The sequence below is a fragment of the Callionymus lyra genome, chromosome 1 (assembly GCF_982586985.1).
Source record: "Callionymus lyra chromosome 1, fCalLyr1.hap1.1, whole genome shotgun sequence".
NCBI classification, from domain to species: domain Eukaryota; kingdom Metazoa; phylum Chordata; class Actinopteri; order Syngnathiformes; family Callionymidae; genus Callionymus; species Callionymus lyra.
The window spans coordinates 14,894,588-14,916,609 of NC_141818.1; the positions used below are offsets into that span (position 1 = coordinate 14,894,588).

General features: G+C 38.7%; 1 protein-coding gene across 1 annotated transcript in view; it reads right to left on the reverse strand.

Annotated features, from left to right (window-relative positions):
- Positions 1 to 7,328: 7,328 nt before the first annotated feature.
- The window catches only part of adgrv1 (adhesion G protein-coupled receptor V1), a 90,110-nt gene continuing 75,416 nt past the window's right edge, over positions 7,329 to 22,022 (reverse strand). Inside the window, exons 91-94 of the mRNA XM_087794698.1 lie at positions 16,758 to 16,879; positions 12,430 to 12,615; positions 9,097 to 9,274; positions 7,329 to 7,536 (exon numbers count right to left, since the gene is read on the reverse strand). Of these exons, the coding sequence (XP_087650824.1) occupies positions 7,418 to 7,536; positions 9,097 to 9,274; positions 12,430 to 12,615; positions 16,758 to 16,879 (605 nt within the window). The 3' untranslated portion in view covers positions 7,329 to 7,417. The remainder of the gene's footprint in view (positions 7,537 to 9,096; positions 9,275 to 12,429; positions 12,616 to 16,757; positions 16,880 to 22,022) is intronic.

Sequence of the window (22,022 nt, forward strand, 5' to 3'; positions counted from 1 at the left end):
ACACAGTGCATTATGGCTACCGTAGTCAGGAGACTTGCGGAGTAATACATACAGTAACTTACAACACCAACAACGTGAACAGCAACAACGTGAACATGAACGTCGTAAACACCAACATTGTGAACACTTACAACATGAATGCCGACAACAAAAACATGAACAACGTGAACACGAACGTGTACGCGAGCAACATGAACACCGACAACGTGAACACGAACATAATGAACACTAACAATGTGAACACCAACAACGTAAACGTGAACACCAACAACATAAACACGAGCAACATGAACACCAACAATGTAAACACGAACGTCGTGAACACTAACAACGTGAACACGAAAGTCGTGAACACTAACAACGTGAACACTAACAACATGAACACTAACAACGTGAACACTAACAACGTGAACACTAACAACGTGGACACTAACAACGTGAACACTAACAACGTGAACACTAACAACGTGAACGCTAACAACGTGAACGCTAACAACGTGAACACCAACGTCGTGAACACTAACAACGTGAACACTAACAACGTGAACACTAACAACGTGAACACAAAAGTCGTGAACACTAACAACGTGAACACTAACAACGTGAACACGAAAGTCGTGAACACTAACAACGTGAACACTAACAACGTGAACACCAACGTCATGACCACCAACAACATGAACACTAACAACGTGAACACTAACAACGTGAACACCAACGTCGTGAACACTAACAACGTGAACACTAACAACGTGAACACTAACAACGTGAACACAAACAACGTGAACACCAACAACATGAACACCAACGTCGTGAACACCAACAACGTGAACACTAACAACGTGAACACCAACAACGTGAACACCAACAACGTGAACACCAACAACGTGAACACTAACAACGTGAACACCAACAACGTGAACACTAACAACGTGAACACTAACAACGTGAACACTAACAACGTGAACACTAACAACATGAACACTAACAACGTGAACACCAACAACGTGAACACTAACGCTGGAACACTAACAACGTGAACACTAACAACGTGAACACTAACAACGTGAACACTAACAACGTGAACACCAACAACGTGAACACTAACAACGTGAACACTAACAACGTGAACACTAACAACGTGAACACCAACAACGTGAACACTAACAACGTGAACACTAACAACGTGAACACCAACAACGTGAACACTAACAACGTGAACACTAACAACGTGAACACTAACAACGTGAACACCAACAACGTGAACACTAACGCTGGAACACTAACAACGTGAACACTAACAACGTGAACACTAACAACGTGAACACTAACAACGTGAACACCAACAACGTGAACACTAACGCTGGAACACTAACAACGTGAACACTAACAACGTGAACACTAACAACCTGAACACTAACAACGTGAACACTAACAACGTGAACACCAACAACGTGAACACCAACAACGTGAACACTAACAACGTGAACACTAACAACATGATCACTAACAACGTGAACACCAACAACGTGAACACTAACAACGTGAACACTAACAACGTGAACACTAACAACGTGAACACCAACAACGTGAACACTAACAACGTGAACACTAACAACGTGAACACCAACAACGTGAACACTAACAACGTGAACACTAACAACGTGAACACTAACAACATGAACACTAACAACATGATCACTAACAACGTGAACACTAACAACGTGAACACTAACAACGTGAACACTAACAACGTGAACACCAACAACGTGAACACTAACAACGTGAACACTAACAACGTGAACACTAACAACGTGAACACTAACAACGTGAACACTAACAACGTGAACACTAACAACGTGAACACCAACAACGTGAACACTAACAACGTGAACACTAACAACGTGAACACTAACAACGTTAACACTAACAACGTGAACACTAACAACGTGAACACCAACAACGTGAACACTAACAACGTGAACACTAACAACGTGAACACTAACAACGTTAACACTAACAACGTGAACACTAACAACGTGAACACCAACACCCTTGCCATCATTCCAGGTGGATTAAAAGAACTCCAGTCGCCAAATATCGGTGTCAACAGGCGTTTAAAGTTAAAGTGCGAACTACGTGGAAGCAGTGGTTGATGGAAGGTGAACACATTCAAGACAGGGTGACTCTCCAATTATTAAACTCTGGAGATGAAAATTTTAAGTGAACTGTAGACGAGGAATGAACTTAAAAAAACAAGTGTTACAACTGAACGAGATTGAAAGTTATTATGAGTTTTATTAAGTTAATACTGACTTTTTTGTTTTGCTCAATGCGCCTTATAATCCGGTGTGTTAGGAAAACAGACCATTCATTGACTACGAACGCTACGGTGCTGTCACACTTTCAGGGTTGATTGAAAACTGCTGAAGTATTTGTTAGATTCCTGGACTGACCTTGACCTTCAAACACAACGCCAGCGTGTGCATCCAGGCTGTCGTCGACTTTAAATAATGAAGAAAAGAAACATCACGGAAATGCAAAGTCAGCTAAAATGTCTCAATGAGAGAGAAGAAGGAGGGAAGACTTTTTTTTTTTCAGATCATGACCTTTTAGCGTTCATTCATTTCCTGCCACTGACTCCCATATGCTGTACAGACGAGTTCTGCTACTACAGTACGTGTCTCTCGGCTCATCTGCTGACTTGCATGTTCTTCTTCCCTCGCTCTGATGTTTTCAGAGAAAACTCTCAGGAAGATGAGGAATGCAGTTGGAGTACAAACGTCATGTGCGTAATACACAGATTCACACTTGCGAAGCAGGGCGACCCACACATACTTGAACTCCTGATTTCGGAGCTTGTGAATGAAGACGGAGCTGCTTACTCAGCAGTCTGGACCAGAAGCAATAAACTATTCTTGGTTTGCTATCAAACACTGAAAAGCTTCTCTGTGTTTTATGTAAGCAGGTGAAGAATGCAGGCAGTCAGTGCGTTCTGATCCGAGCAAGTTTCGTCGGAACAAAGAAGGTTATTCTTGTCTGAGGGTCAAATTATACCTGGAGTTGAGTTAATGATTCGGACGTCACAGATGGTTAAATCAGCGACCAACTCAATTTGTGGCAAGACTGAGACTTAAAAGGTTGTTTTTTTTCAATATTAAATGAATGGGATTTTCCTCGAGGATGTTTACATCACATGTGTTTGTATTTGTTGCAAAGCAAACCTGATTACGGTGACTTGGACAATTGACTTGGAATGGTGCGTCATTTATTTAAGTCTCAGATTGAGTTATATACGGTTTTGTGATTTATACAAAAACAAGATGTTGTTGTAATTATAAGTAAATATTTGTCAGTGATTTAATACATTATAATGTATATGTGTGAAGAAAATGTGGTTAGATAATATAATCTTGAAAGGATGACATATTTGGGCCACTGTAACTATACAATTCCTTCTTAGATTTTAACTACACATTTAGTAATTTGGTGGATTAACACTATTTTATTCTATCAACAAACAAAGGGAAGGAGAAACCTAAAGATCCCATGTAGAAGCTGTTGGTTCAGGAGAAAAAAAAAGGATTTATTGAAGCGTCTAGAGCGTCTAGATATGTACTATTCACCATAACACGTAAGTACATAAGTAAGTATTTTTTATTTTTTCCAGACCAGGGTCACAAAGCGCTTAAACAATCAAAACAACATTCAATAAAGTATATACTTTAAAGGGAAAGATAAACTGATAACACAACAGGAGTTCCAGAAAATCAAGGAAAAGCCTGAACAAATAAAAACGTCTTAAGATGTATCTTGAAAGAGTCAGTACGTGAATACATTGTACAAATGCTGGAGAATTTCCATGGAATAATCCTACAAAACTGGGTCACTTTTTTGTATGTTGTATAATTCAGTGAAAAGAGTGATTTTTTTCCTTTCAGGTGATATTGAAAGAAACCAATCAGGGCGATGACATTATCACGTTTCAGGTGCTCACGCCCATCATTGAATCATGTAATCCTCTCAGACTTGTGTTACCAAAACAGAGCTAATCTGATTATTCTCTCTATTGTCGTGCCTGAAAAGGCTGAGATGATTCTTTACAAACTGCAACGTCATCGTTTTATTGGTCCGAGGACAAAATGTGTATTAGTGGCTCAGAAGAAGAAGAACAAACGATGATGTCTCTTTTTCCAGATTCATCACCTTCACTGCTCAGCACAAATCATCCTGCAGCTGTGGGATCAGACGGATCATTTAACAAACTGTTTTTATGGTATCTCTGAGACCCGCCTGTGCCAGCCAGTAAATCACCGAGACGCTTAAAGGCTGCTTTTTTTTTTTTTTTTGAAAGACTGGTTGAATGTCCAGAACTTTCCTGCCACTCGATACATCAAAGCAGTAATTGTCTCGCCGCTTCCAGACTTCACTCTGCTCTGTTTAACAAGCCTTAGCTCACTTTTCCAAAACATTAAACCTCCTGTCAAGTACCACAGCGCTCTTTTTAAATCAGTGAGGCCGACATTACCATCTACCAGTTCATTATCAGAGCAGGACTCGCAAAGTTCAGCTAATAACATTTGCACGAGCAACCTTGATGTTGCATCAAAGTTGAAGATTTTAATTTGAGAGGAACCGACTCCAACTAAGTTTCTTAATTGTCCAAAATATTTAAAATAATTGCTTGAAACATAAACTAATTCTGCTTTAAACCCTATAAGAATTCTAATTAACAAACTCCCAAAAACATATATATTTTATTATTTTGTTAAATTATGTTTTCCCTTCTCTCTCCTTCCCTCAGTCCAAGGCTGGTTCTGCTCAAGGTTTCTGCCTCTGCTCAACTTTTTTTTTCACCCCCCTCTCATTCATGTTTCTTTTCTCTAGAAAAAATGTTAAAATGTAAACTTTGTTGTAAATTTGGCCCTTTAAATAAAATAAAATAGAAATGTCTTTCTTGTAGTTCTTTGTAGTTTCTTTCCCCCAGTTCCTAGCCAAGCCATTGCAGGGATAGACAGAAAAAAAAGAAAGATACACCTATTTAAATTTAAAATTATAATTTAAAGAAGGGGTCAACAAACTTTTTTGACAAAGAGAGGCCAATTCAAGGACACAAGGTTTGCAATCATGTTTTTGGTTGTTAACAATTATTAACAATGATTTAACCAGTGTGGAACCGACAACCAAATAATATAAGATTAAGAAAAACTATTATTTAACAACTATTTCTAATTTTAGAACAGGTTCGCTACCTGGTGCTTGCACAAAGGTGGGGTAAAAATACAACAACAACAAATTAATTACAGTCCAATGTAAAGACATATCTTCAAAAAATATGTTAATGTTTTTTAAAAAAATATATATTCTCATCATATTATTTTCTTCAAATTGTTTTGTTTCCTGATCCAAAAAAAACACTATATTTTTGAATTAAAAACAAATACACTTGAACATCAAAATAATAATAAATCCACATTGTCTGTTTATGGTTATGTCGAGCGTTGACAGTCGTGTATTTATTCCCAACCTTGCCCGCACGCATCTGCTCCAGTCAGGCCATAAATTGCCAAACACTCACTTAGACGACGAAGGTTGTCTTCATCAGCTGACAGATGTTGGTCCACGCAACCCGCTTATCAGCCTTCTTATCTCGATCCTGATTTTATTGGGTTCACCTGTGGACGTTATGAGACACAGCTGACCTGCAAGGTGAGATAAGATTGTTATGCAACGTGAGACACTCTTAACTCAACGTGCCGTGAGCAGGTTCTGAAGCTGCAGGTGGACGTTTATCGAGAGGATCGAGGATACAACAGCTGTCAATGAATACCTGCAATCGATATCAACTTGTAATAAAGTCTGATAAAACATATCTGATAAAACGATATTAACAGATTAAAACGTGTTTACAAACAGAGCTCATTGCCAAAACATATTACACAGCAATTTAAGTTTTTATGATATGAACTAGATATACATTTACGACTTAAGTACACTGTAAATCTTTTAATCATTTGAAAAGTAACTTTTCAAGAGCATTAAATTACCAGCAATGACCAGTAGATGAAACTGAGAGGGCGGATAACCTTGTATTTTTGGTCGGAAAATGTTTTAAAAGTATTTTGTTTGTAAGAATGTGCATTTAAAGTAAGTAAGCAACTAATAAAGTACTAAATTATATCAATAAATATATCTATACTTCATTAAAAAAAAGGCTGTTGGTTTATGAAACTAGAGAAAGTACCCAAAATATGTTATGCTATGTTACGAGCAAAAAAGCTAACATTGCTATTAGCTTAACATATTTTAAAGTCATAATGAACAACTTGAAGTAACAAACAACTAAACAGAAAAAAGGTTTTCATCAAATGATGAAATGCTAAGCTAACATTGGTTGTGTCTCACATACGTAGAAGCTTAAGTTTGCATACATTGTTAAACTAATCCAACAATCCGTAATGATAATTATATGCGTGTGTGAATATATATATATATATATATATATATATATATATATATGCAAAGAGTCTAAACAAAGATGCTGTCCAGCAGATTGTTTAGATGATATATATATATATATATATATATATATGTTTTTTAAAATATAAATCTCAAAGTTGCCCTAAATAGAAATCTTATTAATGTTGTTTTTCTTCTTTGAGGTTGCAGTATCAGCAGGAAGTGAAATATAGTCATTATCTCTGCTGCCCCTGCAGTGGCGTCGACGAATGGACTCCAGTCTTGATCTGATCTGAGCCGCTTTTCCTTTTCGTTTCTTTCACGAGCAATAAAAGTCACAGACAAGTTTGCAAGTTCGGCTGGTGATAGGCAGAGGTCGAAGGTCGGTGCAGAGGTCGAGTCGGTGGACGATTCCAAGAAGATAACGGCCGTGGTTTAATCGCGAAAAACGGACTCGAAGCAAAAGCAAAAGCAGATTTAAACTAAAGCACTTTTTAAAAATGCAACTTTGAGCTTCTGAGCTTTTGGATTCCATTATGCAAAAACCTTCATGTGCCTCTGACCTCTGACCTCAACAGGGTCTGTCTCACATAACCATCAGCAACCCCCCACCCCACCCATGAACTCTTCAAACAGAACAAGAAGGTCCACTGTGCAGTTGCAAACTGGTTTATCATCAACATCATACACGTCTATCAGCAGCAGATACACCAGAGTCCGTCAACTACACAAGAATACAAATCATAATATACACATTTAAAGACGGCTCCATCAACTACATTAATTTAGTAAAACATTTGGACAGTTTTATATAAAAACAGTAAAAATCGTATCAAACGTCTACATACAAATGTTTCTATTTTTAAAAAAAAAAAAAAAAGGTTTTTAGTGCAAAAGAAAAACAAAATATTTTTTTTTATAAAAATAACGTCCTTTTCTGTCAGTTGAGGTGAAGTGGTTACAAGTGTGTGTCGGCGATGGGGATTCTTCTCAACTCCACAATTTGGGAGTTGGTGACGCTTCCTCCATCGTGACTGCCCGGCATGGACTCGTTGTCGCTGATGTTGAGACCACTTCCTGGAAAAGACAAAGAGAAGCCAGTGAGAAGAAGGCATGGGTGTGCGTTAGCTTGTCCAGCTAGCATAATGCACATAAAAATTAAAGCACTTCTTAGGGTTTTATAGACTTTTATTGTGTGTATTGTGGTTTCATTCATTTAGGAACCACAGGTTCAAATACTTGTAGATGTAACTTTCAGAAAATGTGATACATTTGACTGTATTTTGATTTTAACAGCATGGAAAGGTGTTAGCATCATGCTGCTACTGTGACTGCTAACTTGTATTCCATACTTTTTCTTTTGTCAGTATTTCGATGCGAGTTGTACACGATTATAGATGATTCTCTTCTCGGAAGGAGCCAAATATTCCCAAAAATATTGTCAAATTTCTTAAATTGTGCTACAGAAAAAAGAGCCAAAATGTATACTTTACATGTAAAGCTTTGTTACAAGATTATTTTTCTAATTAAATGATCCTGATACAATCATTTTAAGTCACGTGTAGAACAGACAGTTCAGTAAAAACAAGACACAAGTCCTACCAGTCAAATTTAACTGACATTTTTCCCACCATTTTTCCTTCTGTACATTTTAAAGAGAAAGAGAAAGTTTAAAGTTAATCATCTGATTCTTGTTGATGCTTTGGATGCTAAATATTAGCAGTTTCATCTTATGAAAACAGAAAATACATTTTCGTAACGCAAAAATATTTTTTTGAAGTAAATTTTGCTCATCAATTATTATATATTATAAATATTTAGTATCTAATTACAGTAGAAAAGGATTAACCATTGGAAGTATGCAAAGGAAATAATGATTTATTTTTTCTGTGTATTTCTGATTTGTGAACGTCCTCACAGAATCGTGATCAACACGACTTTGTTAAGTACGTGTCGTGTCGTGTCGTGTTAATGGTTCACCACCAAACCAAGTGCGAAGACCCTCATTACGCTGCTACTCACTGAACCTGTGTCCCCCCGCACCACATTATGTAACTACGATTAGGCAAATGATCTTTACTGCTGACTTTCCGAGGTTCAACCCCAGATAAAGTTTGTTTTTGTGTCAAATATATGAGCGAACAAAAGGTCAAATGTTTACCAGTACTGTAGGAAAAAAAAAACATTTCTTTAATCGTCCCAAAACAGAACATAAACGTCACAGAATTAACTACTTGTTAGATGAAATGGAAGGCGACAGCAGTGTATTCGTCGGCTTGGTCGCATCCATGGCAACATGACATGGAAGGTAGGAAGACGCCGAAATTAGACTGTGTGCCACTTGCTATTTACAACACGTTTACTGGAAATCCAGGTGACATCACTCAGTTCTGCTTCAAACATTCATCGATGCTGGCTCGAGATAATCTTCAACCGACTTAAGGCTCGTGATAGTTACTGTCATCAAGGTCGAGGATCTGATTCCCGTTTGCTCAACAACACCGACTCTCGGTCGTCTCGCCGCTAAGTGACAAACTGACGACAAACTGTGTCACATTAACAAGTGACACACCGACTTTGTTTGTGGTCGTGATTGTTCCGCAGGCCTGGACGCCCGCACCTCATCCGCTGACTCACCAGTTTTTAAGGCAAATATGAGGTCATCGAACTCCTGCGACTCGTCGTCCGTGGCGACCAGGTTGGCGTTGATGAAGCCGCCGTCCGTGCTGTACGTCTCCATCAGAGGGCTGGGCTTGAAGATGCTGCTGGGTTGACTGCCGGGCCGCAGGGACGCTCGCTCCCAGTCCGCCGACATCTAGACCACCACACATGTCCACACTTCAGGTTTGTCCAGTTTTAAAAAAGTTTTTTTTTTTTATGGTTATCAAATTCTGGGGCCAAACTGGTACGTTTGAAACGGAGCTGGTGCTTTAACTGTGTCAGAAAGGTTGATTAAATAATGAAAAACACACATACTAGTCCAAAGAAACCCAATTAAAAAAGAAAATCCACTGAGGACGAATTGACCTTTTCAGAATAATGAATAATTTCAGGGGATTAAATTGATTTAATATGAACCCAATGTGTGAATTTCAGATACAGATTTTTCATTTGGAGAAACAAAATCTAACCATTTACTTACTTACATTTATGTCAGAATTGTTATTACTATTACGTTACCTAGTAACAGTAGCCATCCCTACTTTTTAAACCAGAATCTTTTCATGACACACAGAAACTGTTGTGTTTTAAACAATCTCGCTTAGGTTTAAGTGTTACTTCTTATAATGAGTCTTTGTCGATTAAGATCTTTGAGACAAAAAAGTTGTAAACACATTTAAATAAAACATAACAACAAATATTGATAAAAGGAGAAGGAACCGATCAGAATCAGAATACTTTGTATTGCCATTGTAAGTGAAAGGGTTCCACCAACTAGGAATGTGCTTTGGAACAATTGAACAACATTAAACATAAAACAATTGGATCTTAAAAGTAAAATGCTATTTAACTATGTGTATTCATTTTGTTAGTGTTCTGTATTTTCACATGGATTTAATAAGCTTCGTCTCATGTACGGCCTCAGTTTAAAAAACAACAACAACTACCATACATTGAATGACAGAAACTGACTGTAGTAACACAGGGTACTGTTATTGGTCATTTGATGTTGTTTTAGGGTTGCTAAATGAGATTAGTAGAGCCCAATAAGAACTTTTTTTTTATTTGTGAGCCAAGAGTTCGAGTTACAGAAGTTGTTTTACTGAATTGATTGAGGGTTATTTTTAATAAAATAAAATAAAAATAAAAAATAAAAATAAAATAAGGTCCTTGGAGGCAGTCAATTTTAAATTAAAAAGTGTGAAAGAAATTTAATATATTTATAAACTTACAGAAGTAAAAGTATATTTTATGGTTCTAGTCAAAATATTCCTGTACAAGAATACACTTCAACGCATTTTTTTTAAATCCTCTACTTTTTACACTTTCCTCCCCCTTGACTGTTTAATTCGAGTCCTCTGCTGTAAACTCTCCCAGATAAACACCATGGAGGGTTTAGACGACCGTGATTCTCACACAGACACAGGTTTAATTTAGAGAATGCCCACGTCTGTCAAGCTCCGTGATGAGTTGGGGTCGCGTGGAGTTCACGTTGTCAAAGCACCCCAAAGAGTTAAGGGCAACCGACAAGGTCTCGGCGAGTTTACGGGGTGAGAACAAGGTCAGCGAGTTTTAGGTTTCACACAGAATCAGAGTGTCTTTATCAGAGGGACAGTTTGGGGAAGAGGAGAAGGTCTCGTGTTCCTTCAGCAACGTCGCTATAATATTGTCCTGGTTAATCATTAAAAGCCTCATCTCGGCGTGGAGATTTGGAAGCAGGGACCAGCTGGTGTCCATTCCCAGATGATAAAAGGTCCCAAAAAAAAAAAAATCAGGCACCCGTGATCCGTCGCCTCCACTTTAACTCGACTTGTTTACTCTTTTTTCTCGTATCAATCTCACTAAGCAAACGTAATCTCAATTTTTTAAAATCTTTTATCAGTGCTCGGCTGCTTCTCCCTGGACGGCGGCCAAATCTCCGCGAGCGCTCATGAATAAAAGAAGATTAGCGGATTCACACATGTGGAGGCGATTTGGAAGAGAAGGTTTTGTAACTTCTCCGTCGCCAGGTCAGACCTTATACGGTCTCCTCCAGGAACGAGAGGACGGACGGCCGTCCACACGTGCATCCGAGTGTGTCGGGCACAGCCGTAGTTTACAGTTGGAATCTAGTGTTTAGCTGCACCGGTGTGAGGTCACGCTCTCGTGGGTGTCGTTGTATAATAAGAACTAATGTGAGGCTTTTTAAGAAAGGTGCGTGAAGAGTGGCACATTTGGGCGGATCTGGGAAAAGCGTGAGGGGTGAGCAGGAATGGGCAAACAGAGTCATGGGAATGAGGGCATGGGAACAAGAAGGTGGACACGTCAGAGGGAAGGTTGGGCAACATCATTTTTTAGACCAGAAAACTGCATTTGTCAAATTATTGGTTTGATCTTTCAACACTATATTTAGTTTTTTACCCAGAATTCTTCTTATTAATGACGTAGTTAATGAAAAAAAAAGAAAAACTATTATACTGAACATAAGAAATACACTTTGAGTTCAGCGAATAAACTTTAATACAGTGGTCCCTTAGTTACATTCTTAAAACCCCTAAATTACACAAAAATTAAAAGGAGTGGCTATTATAAGTACTATTTTGGTCAGACTTTTCATTTCAGTCAGGGCACTTCCTACCTGATGACATCACACCGTCGCAAATGTCTTTTTAAAAACTTTTTTTTATGAGTGTACAGAAATCAAACTTTGTGATTTAAGGACACTTACCACACATTACATATTACATAAACATGTATGTTAACAAATAATTCATCTTTCTCAATCTGATTTTTTTTCCAAGCAGCCGTCCGTCTGTCACTTCCTGGTGTGACGACACACGTGACTTTCACCCCATGTGTCCGGGCTACATGTGATGGCGCGGCTAATTTTCTAAACCGTGTTTGACTAAAAACTGAATTGAATGACTCCTGTAATGCTTTGCCGCCCAGCCAACCAAAAACAAAGAAGTAGAATTTAAATCCACTATAGTAGCGACCAATCAGCTGTAACTAAATAGAGTCTGAAGAAAGGCATCATGGGAGTCCACTGATTTGTGGGCACCATAAATAAGGTGAGTGCGTCAATTAGTGCTTCCCACTAAGTTCTGTGGTCAAGTTGAGGTTTATCGAATAAATCAAATGTTTTTAACAGTGTGAATAAAGTTGCATACAGTTGATACAATATAGTTAAATGTTCAGTACAGTGTGCAAAAAAAAATAATATGTGAAACCCTGTAAGGTGAACTACGATATGTACATCATACGTTTTTTAATTTGAGTATTTGAGTTACTTGACTTAAGTAAAGTCAATGTCTTGATCTGGTGTCTCACCTCTTCCATGGCGCTGATGAGGTTCTGGGTTGACTTGCTGATGTCGCCTCCCACCGTACTGGGCCCCCCGCCCTGGTACGGGGTCTCCGGGCTGTCATGGCCGCTCATCTCCACCGTGTAACTGGCTTTGGTCGGCCAACACATCTGGTTGTGCATGACAAAGTAGACGGCGAACACGTACAAGCCCTGTGGGAACAGGAAATCCAGCTTTAGACTTAAATAAGATCATATATGATGACTTCAGATGTCGGAACATTTTCCTTCAACGACACCATGATGAAGGATGACTTCATCTCCGCGACCTGACATCATTAGCACCCGGCTGTTTGTGCTTCCTTCACTTCCCCGTCATTACTAAATCCTCTTGGTCAACAGCGCCGGGCTGCGAATTACCCCAAAACATCGTGGCGTCAAATACCTCAGGGCTTTCCCGTATTTCACAACACCCGACGGCGGGCGATGACGGCAGCGGCGGACGGACGGGACGGACAAGAGGGCATTGATGTGCGACTGTGTGCGTGTGTGCGGGTGAAACTACGCAAGTGTATAAGACTTGAAAAATAACCGCAAAGAAATTTGATCCGTGGATGTTTTTGCGTGTCAAAATCTGACAATATTTGAATATTGGATTTGATACATGACTTGCATTTTTCAGAGAGGAGATTTACAGGTGAACGACTCAAGTGTTCTTTGAACTTCCTGCATGATTGTCATTATCCAGAAATCATCCAAAAAACTGCTCTTTAATGATAAGGATAAATAAAAAAGATCATTTTTAAACACAAGCAGCTGCTGCAATGAGTTCACAGAGAGGGAGTGAGTCAAAGCAATGTTGCACCTGTAGATATTTTTCGAGTTAGAAAATTAGTTGGATAAAAAAACGTATTTCTGCTAAAACGACAGCGGTTGAAGGTTTATCTTCCCATTTTTTTGTGAGTGTGTCGCTCAAAACGGCACTTGGTGAGAGTAAACTAACCATTTAGGCTATTTAGTCTTTTGAAACCAGCTAAAAAAGAAAACATCTATCTTACAAACTGGCAGTAAAATGAATAATAAAAGAGGAAGAGGTTGTTTTGTGGTCAAATTTTGTGTATTTTTTCCATTTAAACTGTTATTTTAAGGTCAAAAACTGATATCATTTATCTTAGAGCATACTTCTTGAGTAAGAACTATATCAATCCAGCCAGGAATCTTTACATAAAAACACAAATGTTTCCAAAGTACAGGAAAAGATAGCATAGATAAGTATAAATAGGTTTCCCGTAATGTTGTTTTGCACCACTTGTGGAATAAATAAAGGTTGGTCCTTAAATCTGTCTTTATACTGAACAATGTCTGGCTCCAGTGAATGAGTCACAAGGATGGTTTAGGTGTTGTTGACATGGAAAAAGAATGAAAATCCTGATGTTAGCAATCGACTTTACAAGCGTAACTGCAGGAACAGTAGCCAGGAAACTGTGCGTTTACGAGCTGAATATAAGACGGACAGTTGGTGAAATCGTGGGAAACAAACCACGTGTTAACACAGGTTGGGGGGTCCCGTGGGCCATCACAGGCCTGCGAGATTATATTATTTGGTCCTCCAATGCTGTTGTTTTTTTTTTACGAGGACAGAACAAAAAAAAAAGAAGGGAGTCCATCTTAGTAGAACTGATGAATATATATTGTCATATCAATTATAAAAGCAGCTCTATGCGAGTCGAGCGGCGCAGTGGACTAAAGTGGTAGTGTTTAGCCCGACGGGAGACCACATTTCCCATAAGCACTTGCTAAACGTCGCAAAAGTCGCCATGACCTGGTTTGCAGCAGTTGGACGAATTTTCTGTTTCCAGACTTCCATTGTCTTAATGAAAGATGGATATCGATGAGGTAATGAAATATGATATGCAGTATGACGGCAAGTAACATAAATTTAACTTTGTTTTTTTTACCGTAATTCCCCCCACCACAACCAGCACAATATGTAGCATGTTCACACCATCCCCAATAACTTTTACAGTGAAAATAAAAATCACACAAAACACCTCAAGTCACGGTATACGAGTCATTCAACTAGTTTTAAGTTGATGTGTCGTCACAAGTTATTTTAGTACAAAAATATAAAGGTACCCAAAACTACCCAGTGTTGCTTTAACATATACATAACTTTTTCAGGTTTCAAAAACAAGAGAAAAATGTCTCATATTCACAGTTAACTCATCCAAACTCACCCCCCCCCCCCCCTGCATACGATGAATTTAAGTGTATGGATATTTATTTTCATCTAATCCCAGCTATGACCATCAGCAGGAAACCGGCCTCACTGCAGAGGATGGTTACGCAAGGAGAAGCATTTCTCTGGAGAGCTCAGACCTGCGGTGAAAGGAAATGACGGCGGAGCTGTGAGACAGATGGGACGCCAAACTTGGATCAGAAAAAGAACACTTAAGTGGACGGAGGGGAAACGATTGTTCTGATGCGTCACGAGGTGGAAGTGAGGAACAAACCTGGCGTCATTTTCGTTTATTTCGAATCTCGTAACATTGCATAAGACGCGGTGAAATCGTGAGCGGAACACCGTTGTTGTAATTACACACTAATCTAGGAGCAGTCTTCTATTCCTGGCCGGGACTTCATGGTTATGAATGTCTCAGACCGTAATGTCATAATAACCCGCTGCCACGGGGAAGAGATAACCAGGACAAATGCCGTATTGATTGGATTATCGACTGCTGATTCAGACCGATGTGACACGGACCGGAGTCACCATGAAGGTAGATGTTTGCATGATTTGCTCCGGGGTCTCATGTGGAAACCTACCATCTGAGATGGATTCACTTCACAACCTATAGCAGCACAAAAAATGCTAATGGTATGCAATATTTAAACATGCATTCATTTACTAATGCATTGCTGAGTTGATGGGTAATGGTATATCTGGACTGGACACAGTAAATGAGAAGAACATAAGTTATAGTATAATCTCTATAATTTAATGATAATATGAATCACATGCTGTGACGTTATCTAAATGTTCTCTCTCCCCTCGTTCAGATCTTCTTGAAGAACAAGACGCCACCTCAACTTGATGGTGAGCCTTTCGTCCATCATTGTATATCCGTCCAGAGACACCCTGTATTTCGGACATTCGTACCCAAAACTTTGCCGAGATCCATCCTTCCCTCACCCGTGAACAAGACTCTAACATACCTAATATTTCCCCAGAGAGTTTGTAACATTCCGCCTTTGTTAGAGCATTTTTTATTGTGACCATTATTATATATTATATATTTCAACAATAATTTTAAGCTTGTGAAAACTGAAACCCCCCCCCCCCTGCAATAAAACAAGACTATTAAAAAGCATGCAGTTTTACGTTTGTCTGAAATTGTCAAATAAAAACTCCCAAAACTAATTAATATCATAAAGACCTATAGACCCATCCCATAGTAGCGGTCAAATAGGACAGACTGTCAGACTTCTTTACTGATCAAGTTCCAGTTGAATTCCTTCAGCTTTAAAAGAAAAGTATGCAGGGAAATGCACTGAAATGGAATGGCAAACATTCAATTCAGTGAAATACATTTCAGGAAATTGATTTTAAGTCCTTAAAATTCAATTATTTACGCTATTCTTGTGCGTGATGAACGCTAAATGGATATATACATTTAAACGCATAAATCATTTTGGTTTGTTGATCATTTGATGACATGGTGCTGAAGATGATGGTGCGGTTTTTCCAGAATAAAGTTCACTATATTGCAGGTAAAAATCAGGATTATTATAATTATGCATATATATATATTTTTTTTAATTTATTTATTTAATCAATGAAATGAAGATGGTAAAACAGAAAACTTTCATCAACCCTCAAGAAAGAGGAAAAGAATATTACTGTTCAGTTGTTTATTTTAACGTTGACCTCACAAGGCCGGCGTGATGTCACCGGACGATTACTCGGGTGCCTGTAAAAAAAAAGTGAAAATGGCCCATTGTGTGTTCACACCGACATCACTGTTTTTCCACAGCTACTCTGGCAACAAAAGGAGTTTACTTTGGCGCAACTCTGTTGTCTTTGGCGCATGGATGCTACATATCAAACGGCGGTTCCACAGGCCTCTGATGGCACACTTAACAGAGTGTCACTGAGGCAACGACGGACTGGACAGACATGAAAGATTGTTTTCGTAAAGAGGAGATTAAAGAGTGAAAGGCTTCCGGAAACAGAAAGAGAAAAAAGGTTGTTTTTTTTCCAGCTGTGAAACATCATCACAAAGCAGCCATTTTCACAAACATTGTTTCTTCTTTAAAGCAACATAAAACCCTGAACAGTGATTAAATGGTCTCACCAGCAGGCAGTTGAATATGATGTAGAGGATCAGCATCCACATGTTTTTGTAGCCCATATGGAGTCCAGCCCACAACCAGACCAGAGAGATGAGCAGGAACAGACAGAGGACCAGCGGAACCTCTGCGGAACAAATCAGAAAGAACAACTCATTAAAACAAGTGTCACGCAATTAATAATAAAAAATAATAATAAAAATAATAATATTTCCCTTTGCAAGAGCGTAACTGTGAACAAGAAAAAAAAAAGATTTTTCTCTGAAGACGTGAAGTCATTTGTTTTTCCTGAGCTCTTGTGGACGATGCAGCTGATCTCTAGGTATTTTATTTGTTCAACAGTTAAGTAAGTGTTGAAGCAAATAAACTTGAGGCCATCCAAAGGTTGACTTATTGTCAAACCTGAAAAATAGCCATTATAATTTCTCACTTCTCCAGCGACTAAACAACTAAATGTACAGAGTCAAACGAAACAACTGATAAGCGTTAAAGACACTTTATATTAATAAATGTTGTAACACGGGGGAGGCAATGAGCACATAGTTAAGACAACATGTTCAAACCTTTCTAATGTACACAAGTTATTATCATGACTTCATTGTTTAGCCGCGCTCAGTCGCAAATACCTTCACGTGCGACACTCGAAAACATCTTCGATATCAAGACAACAAGTAGTGTCTTGTGACCCAATTTATTTAATTAATGTATTATCCTTTTTTAAATACCATTTGAAATGACATTCAAATAGACAATCATACAAAATGGAAAAATAACGACGACAACAATATTAAAAAAAATAACGTACACTGTGCTTCGTACATGTTTGTACTGCTTTCAGCCATGAATCTTGCCAATCAATACTTTATTTTTATGATTTTTTTTTTGTTGCGTTTTAAGCCTTGTGTTATCTCAGGGTCAAAGTGACCCGAAAGGGCCAAAAACAAATGTACTTGTTTTATCCCTTGTGCTGTCTCTGGGTCAAATTGAACAATCTCCTGCATATGTATTTCTGGAAGCCAGGGAGCTTCGGCCTTTGGGTCATCTTGACCCTGCGATAACACAAGGTTAAGACTTTTCAAGGAATCAACCTGAAGAAGCACCGTTTTGTTTGAAAAGAAACATTTTCAATCATTTTCCTGTGAGAAATGAACTAGAATTTTGGATGCACTGTAGAAAAACATTGACCAGCACAACACTGGAATACTTTAGAGATCACAGTGTTCTACGAAAGACAACAAATAGAGGTGAAAGACTCTCATCAAAGATTAATAAAGTGGGATGTGCAGATCTTGATTGAGAAATTAGGTGTAAAAAATGGACCATGAAAAAGCACTAGTCCTTATATATTTGACATCACTAGAGACAGTTTTGAGCTTGAAACGCAGGCATCTGTGTCTAACACCTGACATCTGAAAAAGCCAAATTACCGGCGTGACACCGGTGAGTGACGCGTCTTTACCTTCGACGTCTAATGGGCAGCTCTAACCGGGACGGTCTGTGCACTCGACTTCACAAGTAGGCTGGAAACACAGGGCACGGGGCCCATGTTTGCACCCAGGGTCGTCACGTAGGTGCCACTTCCACCGATCCGTCTGCTCCTCGCGGCTCCAGGCTCTCACTCTTATCTCCCGGGCTCGCCTTTATTGCCGGTTATTTGTTTTGAGCCCTTAAACGGCCGTCTTTACTTCTCGAGTACGAGCCATCAAACCAGCACTTAGATGCATTTAGGCCCCGGGCCAACAACAGTGGACTTTGGAAGCTCCTTATTTCTGCTCCTTTTTTTTTTTTCCACGTCGGTTCCCCTTCCATCTGCCCTCATTTCAAGTTTCCAGTCATGTAAGCACATTCCAGTCTGTGGACAAGACAGTGCTCCCACAGAAGACGCAGGTTCCCAGAGTCGATGTCGGCAAACTGCTGACATTCTAATGTACTTCTCACCACGGCGAGGAAACAAGACGGTCAGATGTATGCCAGACGCTAAAGAACACGTGGAAAACACTTGACAAATGGTGCATTATGTGCCCCATTCTGAGTGTCTGCCTCCAGACCTGGAGTTGACTTTTGATCAAAGTGCTTCCCTGCAGCGAGTAAACAAACGGAGCGGGGTGAATTCAAGATGTTGCTGACACGACTCCACCGTCACGGAGGTCAGCAACTGTAACTATGACTTTCTGGAGTCGACTCGCGTGAGATGAGCAGAATAACACGCAGACAGACAACGTGTGTTTTGAGCTTGGATCAATATGTGTAGAGTGTAGCTGGGTGTTTATTTAAAGTCGTGTATTCACGTATGCGGAGCGACAAGAAAAACTGTGGAGTTTGGAGAACGGCTTAAGTTCTAGAAACGTTTGACTCTCATGCCTCGAAACAAGACCGGAGACGTTTACTTTGACTGACGGGGAATCGAAGGTCAATAAGTTAACAAGACGATGGATTTAGAAAACAGCAAGAGAAAATAAGTAATGCAGGCAGATGTTAGTCTATATGTCTTGCTTGGAACTCTTTGGTTAAGATGTTACTTAAAGGGCAACTTATATGAAATTCCAACTCTACTAAATCAATCCCATGTTTCAAAAGTCTTCCTCTCCAAGATGCAGTAAGTCTCTCATCATGACCATGTTTTGAACGTATTACTTTATAAACTTCTCCCCCATCTGTTCTCGCAACCTCTCGTTCGCCGGGATTTAAGAGTCCATCATGACGTGATTATGGCTTCACTCCTCCTCCAGCCAGCTGTAATCACGCCGCGCTTTGTTTATACAACGAGTCCCTTGGAGGTGGAGACTTCCGGGATTGATGACAAGCGGTGACAAACCTTGATGCTTGACAAAATTGAGTCGTAGTGGTTATGGTAAACAATATTTTATCTACGGAAATAGTTAATGTAAATATTTAAATGAAAAGAGTTTTTGTACAAACAGATACATACTGATGAGTCCAAAATCTATTTAACACACACTTAAATCAACACCTTGGTTGCCCTTTCATTATCACTCTTTGATTGTCTTAACACATTCTTTTTAGCGAGTTAAAGGAGTGATGTAATAGAAATAAAAACAATAAAAGGTTCTAGTTAAATCAGCGAGTCAGAGTTTGACAGGTTGTGTAAAATGGTGGGCAACATCAACTGGAAAAGCACAGATGCAGCGCATACCTCGGCCAATGACCTCATTTCACAAAAACACAGTATAGTTTAATTATTCAAGAATTTCTTTGGATCACAGTCAGTTGCAGTTTTTTTTTTGTTTCTTTCTGACTCCTGAGACCGTTAATTTCTTAAAAAATTAAAATTGATTTACAATTCCATTCACTATTACTGTAGAGTAAAAGTAATAATTCTCTATTGCTTGAGCGATTTATACAAAAATAAAAATAGTAGAATATTAAAACTGAGACAAAAACAATCCATACAAACCAGAATATAGGTATAATATAGGTGTAACTAAAAGCTCATCTGACATCCAGTCATGTATTTTGTGTGAGTGTTGACCAAAGGACACCTAATCTACAGCTTCAAGTGCACTTGAGAGATATGCTATCTTGAAGAAATATTTGTTTTGTTGAAAAATAATCTCGCTGGATTGTAGTATCAACATCCCCTTTATCAAAGGAGACAAAAGCGTGAGAGCGAAGTGACAGTACGTGGAACTTTGAAACTTTTGTTTGTTCACACTTCCATGCATGTCATAGATGGAGTGGGTTGAAGGGATCACATCCAATGTTCAATCTATATTTATGATGACAGTGTTTAATTTTTCAAAATCATTGGAGTCAGACTTGTAGAAGTTTAACCAATCAGAAATGATGGTTCCGTTCAAGTTTAACCCCAGAAGTTACAGGATGATATACAAGATATTTTGACAGTTTATTTTACACAAAAAGTTTATAAATATGTTTCGCCAAAGTAATGTTTATTTTATGTTGATATTTATTTCTTTACTATTCTTACTTGCTTTGTTTTTTGGTAATGTTTTCCTATCATAATTTAGTTCTCTCACAACAGTCGCAGTATAAAATGTGGCCCCTGAGGAAATGTAATTGTCCACACCTGCTACGTTGACTCAGTTAAAAACAGTTGCTCCGTAAGTTTTAAAGTTCAACTAATGTGTTGATTTAAGTGTCTATTACATTAATCTTGGACCTCTATTGTACTCATCAGTATGTGTCTGTTTGTATCAAACTTTTTTTTATCGAAATATTTACATTAGAAAATGTGTTTAAGCCCCGCCCACTGATTACATCTTGTTTACTATAACTACACACTCTCTGCTGTGATCAGTCAAACATCAAGGTTTGTCACCATGAGTCATCAATCCTGGAAGTCTCCAAATCCAAGGAACTCATATGAAAAAAATGGGGGTGTAAGAGGAGTGAAGCATTATTTCGTCATAGTGGACTTTGCTCTTGTAACCTCTCGTTTGCCAAGATTTTCGACAGGGGAGAACTTTATAAAAATAATAACTTGAAAACATGGTCATGATGAGAGACTTACTGCATTGGAGAGGAAGACTTTTGAAACATGTGAGTGAGTCAGGAGAGTTGAGTTTCCACATTAGTTGTCCTTTAACCCTTTTTCTAACCGTCAACTGTTGGAACTGATGGTGGATTCACGAGGCACTTCAAAGGCCTAATTTTTTAAATTGGTTTGCTCTATTTAAATAGTTAAATAAAAGCTGTTTATGTCTTAAATAAAATCCAGCAATGATCTACATACAGAGAAAGATGAAAGACTGATATTGGTGTGGGTGCCGTGTAGGTACGTGCAGATGTTCGCGCTCATAGACACGTTTTCATTTTGCTGACGTCAAAAACCCTGCTATATCTCGCACGGCCCTGTGAATTTTTGCATGTGGGCTTGTCAAACCGGTCCTGTCACAGGCAGATTATCCCACAGCTTATCTAATCACTTTCTGATGTCCACGACTTTGAAGGTGTTGCGATCCTAAACATGAACTATCCAAGAGACATTCATTAGCGCTCTGGTTTAGGAGTGATTTTGAAAAGAGGGAAAGTCAAGGTTAAGTAAAGGAAGCAAACAATATCAGACCTTTAGTTATTGATTCAAACTTGAATAGCTGTTGCACCTGTTTCAGATTTGTCTGTCACACTTGCCAGAGTCATTAAAAAGGTGTTCAAGTCATTGTTTCAACAGGAGTGGCACCCAAGGGTTTGTCTCTTTTAAATCCCATGTCTGGGCAAAGTTTGCCCAAGTGTGTTAGAGATCAGGAAACAATACAATATTTCATCATTCAAGGGAAGGTTGTTGTCAA